Source organism: Mytilus californianus, unplaced genomic scaffold (genome assembly GCF_021869535.1).
Source record: "Mytilus californianus isolate M0D057914Y unplaced genomic scaffold, xbMytCali1.0.p SCAF_7, whole genome shotgun sequence".
Lineage (NCBI taxonomy): Eukaryota > Metazoa > Mollusca > Bivalvia > Mytilida > Mytilidae > Mytilus > Mytilus californianus.
The window spans coordinates 99,031,802-99,047,368 of record NW_026262723.1 but is presented as its reverse complement, the minus strand read 5'-3'; the positions used below and the strand labels follow the sequence as shown (position 1 = coordinate 99,047,368).

The 15,567-nt window shown below is 33.4% G+C and overlaps 1 protein-coding gene across 1 annotated transcript; it reads left to right on the top strand.

Annotated features, from left to right (window-relative positions):
* The first annotated feature begins 5,415 nt into the window (after window positions 1-5,415).
* On the top strand, window positions 5,416-8,916 carry LOC127709195 (histone H3.3A). The gene is made up of 3 exons (XM_052214600.1): window positions 5,416-5,534; window positions 7,607-7,897; window positions 8,472-8,916. Exons 2-3 carry the CDS (start codon window positions 7,616-7,618, stop codon window positions 8,598-8,600), a joined length of 411 nt encoding a protein of 136 aa, XP_052070560.1. The 5' UTR covers window positions 5,416-5,534; window positions 7,607-7,615; the 3' UTR covers window positions 8,601-8,916.
* The last annotated feature ends 6,651 nt before the right edge of the window (window positions 8,917-15,567 follow it).

The following is a 15,567-nucleotide window of genomic DNA, read 5'->3' as shown; positions in this document are numbered from 1 at the left end:
TCGTCGTCGTCGTCGTCGTCCGTAGACACATTGGTTTTCGCACAATAACTTTAGTTTAAGTGAATGGATCTCTATGAAATTTTACCATAATGTTCAATACCACAAAAGGAATTGATTTTGGGGGGGTTATGGTACCAACAGTTAAGGAATTAGGGGCCAAAAATAAGCATTTTTGTAACTTCCAGACAATAACTTGTGTTTAAGTGTACGGATCTCTCTGAAATTATACCACAAGTTTCCATACCACAAAGGGATGGTTAGGATTGGCTTTGGGGGGGTTATGGCTCAAACCGTTTAGGAATTAGGGGCAAAAAAAGGGGGGAAAACAAGGGTTTCCTGGTTAATGGACAATTTGAAAGCAGTGTAAGGGAGGTAATCCAAAAACAAAATTGTACAATGTTGTACAATGTTGAATTACCTCCCTTACACTGCTTTTAAATTATCTATTTAAGACTTTTATGATGTATTTGAATTGGTAATTATGGTTGCAAACTCCATTGGAAATTTGAATTGAGATTATGACCATATCTTGAGGGAAAGATTTTTTTTTTGGAAAAGGGGAGGGGGGTAAAAAAGAAATTTTGGGGGGCAATTTTTTATTTCATTTCAGATTTCAGAAATTAAAAAGAAAATTTCTTCAAATATTTTTTTTTTACATAAAAAGGGGGGGGGGGGTTAAAAAAAGGGGGGTCAATATGCAACAGCATAGTGTATTTCACAAAGCAATAAAAAAGGGGGGGGTAAATTTTTTTTTTTGGTTGGGGGCGGGGTCAATTCGCAACAGCATAGTGTATTGCACAAAAGCAAAAAATTGAATATAAATTCAAATCATATAACCAATTCTACGTTCTTTGACTACAGTTATTCGGTGTCAGAAACCTATTATGTGTCAAATATTTAATTACAATCCAAATTCAGACCTGTATCAAGCGCGAATAGAGTGTCCATTTTCGCCCCAACTGTTCAGGGTTAGACCTCTGCGGTCGTATCCAGCTGTGCTCAGCGAAGCATTTTATTGGTTATTATCTTTAATATTATAATAGATAGAGAGAAAGTGTAGCAAGAACTCCAATAACGACTTGATTGACGATTTCGGCCATGTTCATGATGTTAACTTATTTGTAAATCTTGTCTTGTTGATCATTTTTGCTATATAAGTTGAAGAAAAAATGCCCAAAAGATAAATCATAAGTACTGCCAACAAAACAATTCACAAAAAAACTAAAGATTGAGCAACACCAACCCCACCAAAAAAACGTGGGTGAGCGGCTTTGGGGTTCTTGAAGGTTAAGAATTTCATAATGGGAACATTGTAATTATGATATCTTTCAGTTCTCGTCCGATTCTAACAAGTAATGATAGATGTAATTCAAAATAAGAAGCAGACGCAAATGCATATGTGGCGCCCTTTATTGCAAGTAAAATAGGATAGATTCCCACAATTATTACTATTTATTTATCATTCCATTAGAGGACACCATCTACAATATCGGAACGCAAATTTAACGGATAATGCTAGATACTTGAGAAGTCTCTGTATGAAAGTCTGTATCTAACAAATAAAGAAAGAAGTCGGCGACAGTAGGAACACAGTTGGTTCCAATAGAAATGCCAACTGTCTGTTGAAAAACACGTTCACCAAACATAACAAATACGCACTCAAATTATAAAGTTCAAGCATTTTAATGATGCCAGTTTGAGAGATTGTTTTGTTTGACTATACTTGAAGGGTGTTTTCGTCTTGCTTTTGTTTAAACTACATTTTGTCCTTCTTAAACAAGGGATCTATGTTGGTTACTAGTATTCTTTTTTTTTAGACTTAGTTGGACTTATTTTTTCCACCTGTCTAGAGGAATCCATGTGCAAAGGATGAAATCAATTGTTTTTTTTTCTATCGAAAGTGGAGAGGGAGAAATAGATTGTATGTAATCTAACAGATCTTTGGATTGTTTAAGTATCCACATTTTAAACCCATGCACTTTTGATTGCTGATAGGATAAATGTTAGTAATTTATTAAGAGGTTTCGTAACGATGTTTCTAGGGACACTTACATGTAATTTTGATATTTAGTATAGAGTAAAGTAAGACTGACCATTTATTTCGCTTTTGGTTGAAATTCAAAAGGAACATTAAGCAGACACACGATTGTCTATGAAACCTATTAAGTACCGTTGGAGTATATTTTTGGGTTACCAAATGAATTTCAATAACTAATTCCATTGTCAGTTTATATAATGTGATTTACACATAAAACTATATAGTTTTGGGGCTTTGTTTGTGGGGACAATAACACATTTGTCATGGAGGTAAGACAAGTGACTAGAAACATTTGGGTCGAGTATACATAAGTCGTGCAAGCATTAGAAGATTTCCGTCGGACGCATAGCTTACTTCGGGCTATTTGTAGTAACTGGTCAGTGACTTCCAGGAAAAGCGTACAAACAAGTTTTTGTATATATATTACAATAACAAGAACAATTCGAAAATTCTCACAATTGAGTTTTCACTCGAGGCATCGATTGTCATCCTCTATTTTACAATGATCGTGCAAGATTAAATAGGCATATCATATCATTGGATATGCCTTGGGGTATGCCGGCATTTCATCTGAATGCCACTGTATGACCTATATATATACATACATAAAGGAAAAGCCAGAGTCCTCATTGAATCGAGTCAAAAGGATAACGAGGTAAGACTGAGTTTTGTTTATATAATTTGTTTCTAAGACTAAAGTCAATTATCAATTTTCATATTTAACCGTGTAATACATGTTATATATATAACGCTACCCCACGAATCCTTTTATTCATAGTTAAAAATTGTTACAATTCATGCCGGGATGCCGTCCGAATCATACAATAAAGACTAACTTTTTCCTGAAGAATAAGTAAAAATTACACGAAATTATTTTGGCGTTTGTTTTCAAATGTATTTAAAAATAAAAAAACTGAGACTGCCTACATTGTAGGAGAAAAATTTGGCCTAGCATAGTGATATCAAATATGAAAATTTACGTGTACGTGTCCAAATAACTAGTTTTAGTGTCTTGATTGTACGGTACGTTACCAGCCTATAATATATTCAAAGCCACCATATCCAGGCATGCAGTTCTGCCAAGTTTTCATGAAGCAAATGCGTGAGATTTGGCCAAAATTGTAAAGATCAAAGAGAAAAAACAATAGATCAGAGGAAAATGCCGCCAAATATGCATGAAAATGCGAAAGTCTCATAGCGTGAGCCGACTAATAATTGGCAGCCCTGTCAGGCCGGGAGTATTTACCGATGTCTATGACATACTTATATCAGTTGATTCTGCAGCATTATGTCAGCAAGTATATGATCCTTGATGATCCTGACTAAACTAGAAACACAATTGTACTTGTAGACTAGATTGCACCCCCCCCCCCCCCCCCCGCCCTTTTTAAAAGAAATATAAGATAACCGTAAGCATATTAACACTATTATAGTCTTCGATGCTTTGCTGAAAGTAACTTTATTTATGTTTCCGCTAAATGTGATAATAGATGTTGTTGAAACATTACACAGTAAAGATCAACTATCAAGAAAAACCGGCGTTTCAATTCTTAGTTTCATTTCCTTCTTTCATTCATCGCCCATTTTTATGTATGCACCCATTGAAGTGTCGAGGGACGTTGTCTACAAAAGGAAATGCCTGTACCAGGTCAGCCGGAATTTGACAGTTGTTTTTCCATTCGTTTGATGTGTTTGAGCTAAAATTGTTTTTGTCATTCCATATAGGAGGGTCGTAATGGGGGTACCTTCATGACGAATAACGGTAAAAAATCTTGCCAAATGACGTAAACGGTAAATTTTGGTGCATGACGATAAAATGTACACTTTCCTTTAGACGATATAAAAATCGACTGATCATTTTGACGAATCACGTTAAATTTTTTCCAAAAAATAACGGTAACGATAATTCTTTGAGACCTCGACGAATCACGATAAGGATATTTTGACGAATCACGGTAAAATTTTAACCAATTTGACGCTAACGGTAGCCGAAAATGCCCGTTTGACGACTGACGGTAAAGGGCATTCCTACCCTCATATAGGCATATGAACAGTCAAAGCAAAATTATCTGGTTATTTAGTGTAGAAAATGTTGAGTTACTTAAAATAATATGTAATTTTATATACAAACATCTTCCTTAGTGAAGATTAGTTAAAGGAAATCTATGTGTGTATATACATTTGATTGGACATAGAAAATTATATTCATCTGAATATCACAAACATACTAGCCGATTAAAAAAAAAAATAATTGTTAAGATATATTATTTATTCAAATGTTCTCTTATATCCTTGAGGCATCGTCCCCTGGTATCAACTGCATTCAAGTTACCTATGATGCTTCCTTGTTTGCTTTTGATACAGGTAGGAAAGAGACATTTACACACATTTTACATGCCTATGGCCCATAAGGTATCGCCCCCTGGTGTCAGCTGCCTTTAGGAAACCATAATGCTTTCCTATTTGCTGCTGACACAGGATGAGTCATGGACATGTTTAATTTCTACTTTCTTTTTGGCTAATTATTATATATTTAATTGATCCAACTTTTTGTGTACTATACATATGTGGATATCTATTTTTCTTTTTTTCTTTTTGGGCTGCTTGTTTGCTATCTATATCAACCACACTTGCAATAAAATGCATTAGTATTAAAAAAAAAACATACTATAGATTCTTTATCTACGTATTCTTTAAGAACTTAAATAGTTCTCGTTTAACTTTTTTTTTTTTTTTATCTCATTGTTTGTATTGTATTATGAAAAAATTATTGATGTTGTAATGTTTATGCCCTTTGGGGCCCATAATTGGAAATAAAAAATATCTTATCTTATCTTATCTTATCTTATAGGACTTTCCGTTTTGAGTATCTTGGATTTCGGTATTTTTATTATAATTCTACTTTTTATTTTTTTAAAACATTCATAATCACACATGTGTAGTTAACGTTCACCAAAATAGTTGCTATTCAATTGACGGTTAGTTTTCTTAGAATCAGAAAAAAAACTGATGTACGATCAAGACCTAGTCCTCCAAAACACAAACATAACTGTACCGTTCCCTTATACAAGAGAGACAATCCAGTGTCAACAGCGACATCTACAGAATACAGAATACAGAGCAAACATGATAAAAATCCCAAATGGTACATCGACTGTTTTTTAAAACTATCAATATTTTATGATTTAAATATGGTTAATTTTATGTTTGTAATCTTTAGTATAATGTAAACTGCAAAAATCCTAAAGCGGATTGAAGTTGTACAAAATTAACCCAATGAAAATGCAAGCTTTTAATCCAATCAAAATGTAGAAAGTAATAAAATTTAACCAATGATATATTATGTTTACTGACCAATGAAAATCCTTCTCTGAAAACCGTGATATCCAATGATATCAACGTTCTCACAATGACGTTGTACTCAATATACATCATTACGTATTCCCAATTTGTTTAGTTGAAAAAAATTGCGGCAAATTGCAAAACTACCTCGAAGGTAAGAGAAGTGTAAAACCTTTGATTGTTAGAACTAGTAGAATAAGAAATAAAGCAGTGGTTTAACTATACATTTATCTATTTCTTTGAAGACATCTTCAAGAAAAAGCAGTTTGAATGTGAAAAGTGTTACTGGTCGCCATTTTATTTGTTGTTATTTTCTATAGAGAAAATTTACCAGGTTGTCATTTGTTAAAACGAAATTTTCAGATGAGTTCAGACATGATCTAAATAATGTCTTATATAAGCTATGGTCATGATTAACACACATGAGTTTAAAACGAAAGCTTTATAACTTAAATTTTAAAAAATGAACCGCGTACTGTTGATCTATTTTTAGAACAACTGGGATATCCCGCCATTGTTTGTTTACAACTGGTATAAACCAGTAGTAGTACATTGTTTTGTCTGTACTTTACTACTGTAAATCATTATTCGGAATAACGACTAACGTAACGTCCTGCAACAATCACTTTGATTAAATGTTTCATATCGTGATGCAATAATCTCTGCGATTTTCAGTACTGGCCGACAAATTTGCTCACCATTGACACAAGGGGAACTTCTGTTAGATGGGACAAATGTATGTTTACATTAATATGTATATTACATTAAGACAATCTAATGTTATATGTAATAATATTGAATTGATAGCAAACATTTACCTGTAAACAACAGATAAATAACTTATTAACTTGCAATTTACGCAAAAATTAATTAAAATCTTGAAAATTTTGATGCCTTACTAATAATTTTGAGAAATGTTTACAATGAATAAGGTTGGTGCAAAACTGTCTGAAATTATGGAAAGAGTTTATTGCATCATTGGATAAATGTCATTAAACATGACCCCTTGTGATTTTTTAGATCTTGCACAAGTATTTTAAATATATAATACACCTTATTGCTATTTGTCTGCCATTACTGGGCATCACAAAGGTTCCCTTAAAATTGATGTCTCAATAGAATATGTAGCCACAATGGAAAAGTGATTGTTGAACGATGCTAAAAGTTCAAGTAGCGCAGATTTCCAAATAGCCATAAGGCCAAAAAAAAATATATGTCTGTTTAAGGTTACATACTTTAAAAAATAGGGTAGGTAGGTCAGTATTTTCATTTGAATTTTGTTTTCATTTTATTTTTTGTGACATGATTTTGAGTCATGCCGTTTCAAATTGTTGTGGGCCGAGTTTACCCGTATTTTTGATGATTGGATTATTTTTCTCTTGGAAAAAAATGGCATCAAAGTGTTTATTTCATCACACGAGTTGCGAATTTCCTTAAAACAGCTGTCATATTCATGATTGTGAACATTGGGATGTATCAGGCAATTTATTGATTTATATCATTTGCAACACTAACTTCGCTTTTGACACTAGTTCAGTTTATTTTTCACATTATGACGGAAATAAAATGACTTAGGGTCGGCGCTCAAAAGTAGGGTAGGTCGGATAACCGTAAACAGATATATATTATTTTTTTTTGCCTAAAGTGTATGTTGATCAGATTTATTGCATCATATTCTCAGATCTGCAGTGACATCACAACATGTAACTGACCAATCAATGATTAGCATTTGTGTTATGTAAATAATGTTGAGAGGTGATGCCAATAAGAATCCTCTAGATTTTCCATAGACTTCAATGCAAATTAATTTAATTGATATATATCGACACCAGTTGAATATAGTAATTTTACTCTTTTAATATTGTTAAAGACACTATACAATATCTCCATTTTGATTTTTATCATACTATATCCTCTGGTTAAAAAATAATCGGCAATATAGATAATCAGTAATCACCTTCAAATAGATGAAAAATCTAGAGGATTCCTATTGGCATCACCCCTTGAAAAATTTAAATGCCAGGATGTCCAGATCTGAGAATATATGAAATTGTGATTAAAAACATTCCAAAACTGTCTTGAAAACAAGTTATCTTTTGTTAATCATCAATATGATAATTTTCATTGAATTCAAGATTGCAATTTTACCTTTGTGAAAGTACTTCTTAGATAAACTTCTGTTATTAACATGGTGTTGAGTATTATATAAAAATATTTTAATTTCAGTTATAAGCAATGGCAAGAACAAAGCAGACAGCTAGAAAGTCTACAGGAGGAAAAGCTCCTAGGAAACAGTTAGCCACAAAGGCAGCAAGAAAAAGTGCCCCATCTACTGGTGGTGTGAAAAAACCTCATCGTTACAGACCAGGAACAGTTGCTTTGAGAGAAATCAGAAGATACCAAAAATCCACAGAATTGTTGATCAGGAAGCTGCCATTTCAGCGACTAGTGAGAGAAATTGCTCAAGACTTTAAAACCGATTTGAGATTCCAAAGTGCAGCTATTGGAGCATTACAGGTATAAAAAATTTTTAATCATGAATACAACATATTTAGATTGCTGGCCTTTTAACTTTTGTCTATATTAATTGGTTGGAAAGTGAAAACGGCATGGTCTACTTCACAAGTCTTAGTTTAACTAAGTATAATACTAGTGGTACATTGTAGGTAAAATAGTGCTATATTCAGGTACTTCTCATCTTATGGTTGGGCAATTAAAACCAGATCATAAACACTACAAAATAAGCTGAAACTTTGTAGTGAGTACCTTTTAAATGTTATTCACGCCAGGTCTGAGGACTACTAGATGAACATGCTCTAAATTTAACAGGTAAAAATTGTAAGGTTTACTAGATATTACTCCAGTGTTAATCCTGGTTATTGCCAAAAGTAATACAAAAGAAAGTATGGTGTCTTGTAAACTTTTGTTTTTACCAGGAACATGATGCCTCTTTATGTATTTTAATTAATATTTTTATTACAAGATTCAGGAAGTCATCATATGGCAAGCTTGAATTGTTGATTGCAGTTTTTACATTCTGAATACTCCCTATTACGTTCTTTTCATTATCAAATATCTTATATTCTTACAGGAAGCCAGTGAAGCATACCTTGTAGGATTGTTTGAAGACACTAACTTGTGTGCAATTCACGCTAAAAGAGTGACCATTATGCCTAAAGACATTCAGTTGGCCAGAAGAATTCGAGGAGAGAGAGCATAAGCATCATCTCAGACATATCATGTGTTTTAACATTGTGACATTGGACAAGTTTTTTTAAAGTTATTTTTTACAATCATAGTTTTGAAGTAATATTTTAATAAGAAAATCATGATGCCTGTCTGTTGACAGTGGGACATTTTAACTTTTATTTCTTCATTTCTGTATGTGTGCATTATTTAGTTGACTTTTTGGACAATAAAAATAAGACATTTAAAACATTTTTCCACTCATACCATTCTAACTGTTCATGTACAAAGTTCCAAAAAGACATCTCACTTTCATGTTGTAATAAATTAAGAATAAATGTAGTCTTCTAGTCTTGTTTATTTTTATATTTTATGTATTGAAAGACCACAGTCCAGCATTAAAATATGATTTGAAAAATGCTATTTGAACTTTCATGAACACTGTTTTATTTGAAAATAGACATAATAATAGTAAAGAAACAGATTCACATGAAATTATGGTTTTTTTCTCCCCTTAAAAAAGTTGTGGAAGTGAAACTTGTGCCTTTTGTGTCTGACAGCTAATTTATGGGACCCTATGGTTAGTTTCATTTTTCAATCCAGTTATTTGGCACTCCCCCATCACTTGTGTTCTATTAAAGCTGTTTGTGATGAGGTCAGTTAAAGACTACTGGTGGTAAGTCAATGATATTTAGTATGCAGTTGTAATTGCTTCTCTCATTTTCAAGGCAATTAGAAAGTGAGACTTGCAAATGCTGTTTCTGGCAGCAGAACAAGCAATGTATTGCATGTAGTCTATGATGTTTGGCATGCACTTTTAAGCATTGGCACATCTCTTTTCCATGGAGATTATTTGGCCTAATCCCCCATCATTTAGTTGCCTGCCACTTTGCATAGTTTACATGCTAAAGTTTGTTAGTCAATTGAAAGAAACCCCCTTAAAGGTCAATGGTATTTGGTATGTAGTTGTATCGGTATTGGCAACTTTCATTCTCACAGGTCATATGGCTCTGCACCTTGAATCAGTAGTTCCCAAGATCTCTAGAAATTTACTGGTCATTAACATTTGACTAGGACAAAATTAATAAATTTACTGGTCATTTGGTGCAGTAATGCATTTCTTTTAACTGGACCAAACCAATTATTACTGGCCTTTGCCCAATGTCCGGCAACCTGGGGAATGACTGGCCTTTAGTTCATTGACTTGAAATTGAGCCGAAAGATACCCAAAGAAACATACAAACTCAGCAGTTGAAAAACAAACTGACAATGCCTTGGCAAAAGATGAACAACATAGAAAACTAAAAGACTCAGGTACACTTGAAGGATAAGCAGATCCTGTTCCACATTTGGCACCCGTTTTGCTTAGTTAATACTCTTAACTATGTTTCTTATCTCATTACCATTTTTAATTTAACTTTGCATTAAACTCTCAAATTAACATACTCGTAACTTCAGTCATGGTTCATCGGACAATGTTTTACAAAAAAGTAATTGCTAAACCGTTAAATTGAAATAAGAAAAAAAGCTGAAATGGGCCTATGTGTCCTGAACTTTTTCCAGTACGACTTGGGTCTGTTGTCCATTACCCTTTTTCATTCTTTGAAATCCACAATTATTAATGAAACATAACAAGAATGAAGAACAGAAGGCCTTATATAAACAGCATATCGCCATCTTAACATTTTACACCTTCAAATTATATTGTTGTTTTGTCATTCCTTTTATGCTCTCTTTAGCTTGTTTTTTATAAACACAAACAGTTCATGAAATGTGAGACTTGAGAGTTCTGGACTAAGTGAATGGAAATAGATGAATGCTATAGACAATGTTCCTTTATCTGATAGATACATTGATAAAAAAAAACAGAATCAAAAGGTTCAGTGACGACCTGAATGTTAGTAGTATAAAACCTGACCCCCACCTGCCACCATGACAGGTGTTGACATGAGTTTTGAAATTCTTTAATATGTAAATTAAACACCTCAAAACAAGCATTTAGATTCCGTTTGAACCCAACTAGATAAGCAAGTGCTAATGAAAACAATCATTGAATTCCCACTACGAAGTCGGCCGATACTTAGACCCCAAAGGAAACCTGCTTTATAGGCTCGATTTTCTAACATGTTTGAAATATTCTGTCTACTGGGTACACCAAAAGAACTAGATAATAATAATAATAAATTGTCTTTTTAAAGGTAGGTTATAGGTTATATTATTGTGTATTATAAGGTAGACTATTTTTATACGACCGCAAAAAAATTTTGCGGTCGTATATTGGTATGACATTGTCGTCCGAAGACACATAGGTTTTCGCACTCTAACTTTAGTTTAAGTGAATGGATCTCTATGAAATTTTACCATAAGGTTCAATACCACAAAAGGAAGGTTGGGATTAATTTTGGGGTTATGGCACCAACAGTAAGGGAATAAGAGGCCAAAAATAAGCATTTTTATACGACCGCAAAAAAATTTTTGTGGTCGTATATTGGTATGACGTTGGCGTCGTCGTCGTCCGAAGACACATTGGTTTTCGCACTTTAACTTTAGTTTAAGTGAATGGATCTCTATAAAATTTTACCACAAGGTTCAATACCACAAAAGGAAGGTTGGGATTGATTTTGGGGATTATGGTACCAACAGTAAAGGAATTAGGGGCCAAAAATAAGCATTTTTGTAACTTCCAGACATAACTTGTGTGTTAGTGTATGGATCTCTCTGACATTGTACCACAAGGTTCCATATCACAAAAGGAATGCTGGGATTGATTTTGGGGGTAATTGCCTCAAAAGTTAAGGAATTAGGGGCCAAAAAAGGGACAAAAAACAAGCATTTTTCTAGTTTCATGACAATAACTTGTGTGTAAGTGTATGGATCTTTCTGAAATTGTACTACAAGGTTCCATATCACAAAGGGAAAGCTGGAATTGAGTTTGGGTGTAATTGCCGAAACGTTTAGGAATTGGCGGCCAAAAATAAGCATTTTTCTAGTTTCCAGACAATAACTTGTGTTCAAGTGTATGGATCTCTCTGAAATTGTACTGCAAGGTACCATACCACAAAGGGAAGGCTGGGATTGATGATGGGGGTAATTGCCTCAATATTTTTGGAAATAGTGGCAAAAAACAAGCATTTTTCTAGTTTCAGGACAATAACTTGTGTGTAAGTGTATAGATCTTTCTGAAATTGTACTACAAGGTTCCATATCACAAAGAGAAAGCTGGGTTTGAGTTTGGGGGTAATTGCCCTAAACGTTTAGGAATTTGGGGCCAAAAAACACATTTTTCTAGTTTCCAGACAATAACTTGTGTTCAAGTGTATGGATCTCTCTGTAATTGTACTGCAAGGTACCATACCACAAAGGGAAGGCTGGGATTGAGTTTGGGGGTGATGAATCATAAGGGGGTTCAAAAAATTTGGGGGGGGATTTTTTTTTTTTTCCTTTTTTTTCTTTTAAAATTTTCCATTTTAAGTTGGTTATTTCTGATTTATATTTAAAAGCAAATAATAATGATATGGTAGGAGATGCACACCAAAACAGGATGTGTAAATTATTATATAATAAGTATTGTGCAATAGCAAGAAATTTTCAATTGCACAGTATTGCACATAGCAAGAAATCTTCAATTGCACAGTATTGCGCAATAGCAAGAAATCTTCAATTGCGCAATAGCACAATATTGCGCAATAGCAAGAAATTGTCAATTGTACAGTATTGCGCAATAGCAAGAAATATTTAATTGCACGGTATTGTGCAAAAGAAGATACTTCGTATTTCTTGACCAATTTCAATGGGGTTTTATTCTTGAATTCTTGGAGTTCTTGAATATGCTGAATCTAACCGTGTATTTAGTTTTTGGATTTTGGGCCCTGTTTTTAAATTGGTCCACATTGAGGTCCAAAGGGTCCAAAATTAAACTTTGTTTGATTTCATCAAAAATTGAATTATTGGGGTTCTTTGATATGCCGAATCTAACCGTGTATTTAGATTCTTAATTTGTGGTTCCGTTTTCAAATTGGTCTACATTAAGGTCCAAAGGGTCCAAAATTAAACTTAGTTTGATTTTAACAAAAATTGAATTCTTAGGGTTCTTTGATATGCTGAATCTAAACATGTATTTAGATTTATGATTATGGGCCCAGTTTTCAAGTTGGTCCAAATCGGGGTCCAAAATTAAACTTTGTTTGATTTCAACAAAAAATGAATATATAGGGTTCATTGATATGCTGAATCTAACCATGTATTTAGATTTTTGATTTTTGGGCCCCATTATCAACTTTGTCCACATTGAGGTCAAAAGGGTCCAAAATTAAACTTTGTTTGATTTCATAAAAAATTGAATTCTTGGGGTTCTTTGATATGCTGAATCTAACCATGTATTTAGATTTTGGATATTGGACCATAATATGTGAATGTCCAATTTAAAATTTTTAAGTTCTTAGACCACATTCATTCTGTGTCAGAAACATATGCTGTGTCAAATATTTAATCACAATCCAAATGCAAAGCTGTATCAAGCTTGAATGTTGTGTCCATACTTGCCCCAACTGTTCAGGGTTCGACCTCTGCGGTCGTATCAAGCTGCGCCCTGCGGAGCATTTTATTGTAACTTCCAGACATAACTTGTGTGTTAGTGCATGGATCTCTCTAACATTTTTCTAGTTTCATGACAATAACTTGTGTGTAAGTGTATGGATCTTTCTGAAATTGTACTACAAGGTTCCATATCACAATTGGAAAGCTTAAATTGAGTGTGGGGGTAATTTCCTAAAACGTTTAGGAAAAAGGGGCCAAAAATAAGCATTTTTGTAGTTTCCAGACAATAACTTGTGTTCAAGTGTAAGGATCTCTCTGAAATTATACTGCAAGGTACCATACCAGAAAGGGAAGGCTGGGATTGAGTTTGGGGGTGATGAATCATAAGGGGGTTCAAAAAATTTGGGGGAGGGAATTTTTTTTCATTTTTTTTTCTTTAAATCTTCCATTTTAAATTGGTTATTTCTGATTTATATATAAAAGCCAATAATAATGATATGGTTTGGATAGGTAAATTAAAAATTTTTAAGTTCTTAGTCCACATTCATTCTGTGTCGGAAACCTATGCTGTGTCAAATATTTAATCACAATCCAAATCCAGTGCTGTATCAAGCTTGAATGTTGTGTCCATACTTGCCCCAACTGTTCAGGGTTCGACCTCTGCGGTCCCAGCATTTTATTCATAGATGGATTGTCAGTCATGAAATTTTGTCTCATGAAAGGGAGGTTATAAATATTTAATATTTTGGATAGTGATATATCATTATAAGTGTTTTATTTGATTGCGTATAACAAACAAACCTGCATAGTGAATGTATGCAGCAATTTTTAGTTGTACACGTACTTTTTATTATGCCTCCGCCGTAGCGGAGGGGGCATTAAGTTATACCCTTGTCCGTCTGTACGTACGTACGTCCCGAAATTGGTTTCCGTTCTCTAACTTGAGTTTGCCTCAACCAAATGTTATGAAACTTATACACAATGCTAATTACCACAAAACACAGATCAAGTTTGAATTTTGGTGGCGTCACTTTAACCAATCTAGAGTTATGCCCCTTTATAAAAAGAAAAATTGCAAAATTTTTAGTTTCCGTTCTCTAACTTAAGTTTGCCTCAACCAAATGTTATGAAACTTATACACAATGCTTATTACCACAAAACACAGATCAAGTTTGAATTTTGGTGGCATCACATTAACTGTTCTAGAGTTATGTCCCTTTATAAATGGAAAAATTGCAAAATTTTTATTTTCTTCTAAATATCAAGTTTTTAATATATTTATAAAATTGGAGTTATCTTCCTTTGACCATGATTATAGTTGAATCAACAACAATCAATGCTTTATACAATGCAATGTTTAATTTTGACTTCCACTGATAAAACACAGATCAATTAAGTTGAATTTGGGTAGTGTCACTTTAACCATTATTGAGTTATGCCCCTTTATAAATCGAAAGATTGCAAAATTTTTAGTTTCCATTCTTTAACTGAAGTTTTCCCTAGCCAAACATTATGAAACCTATACACAATATTCATTACCACAAAACTCAGTAAAGATCAAGTACAATTTTTTTGTTTCCGTTCTCTAACTTAGTTTGCCTCAACCAAATGTTATGAAACTTATACACAATGCTTATTACTACATAATACAGATTAAGTACGAAATTGGGTGGCAACACTTTTACCATTCTTGAGTTATGTCCCTTTATAGACATAAAAATTGCTGAATTTTTTTGGGTGTCTCAACCAAATGTTGTAAAACTTATACACAACCGTTCTAGAGTTATGCGTGTTTACAAATAGAAAAAATGCTGAATTTTTAGTTTCTGTTCTCTACTTAAGTTAGCCTCAACCAAATGTTATGAGACTTACACACAATGCTTATAACCACAAAACTCAGATCAAGTTCAAATTTGGGTAGCGTCACTTTTACCGTTCTTCAGTTATGTCCCTTTATAACTATATGATATGCAAGCGGGGGCATCATCTGTGTCCACATGTGGACACTATCCACATTTATTAAAATTATTTTTAAAAAAATCCAGAAACGCTCAAAACTAATTCATGGCAGATGATTTCTCAGGGAAGATATAATTAGATTAAGAAATATTTTCATGGACAGTATTTCACAGTAAAATATTGATATGGATAGTATTTCATTGTCCAGAAGGAGGTGACAATATTTCATCATGCGGATAAGGACGCTATTCCATTATAAATGAAATACTGTCCCAAGGACAATATTTTATATGAAACTTTGTCCGACAGACAATATTTCATGGGGGACATTATTTTATGTTACTTAATTACTTATTACAAGGTGTGGCATATCCATATGGAATTAAACGCCCCACTAAAGCGAAGCTTTCATATCGATCCGGCCCCAAGTCGTTTCGCCCCAAGTCATTTCAATTGACTGTGATCTTGACAAGTATTTCAACTGGTGTAATATCAAATACAATGTA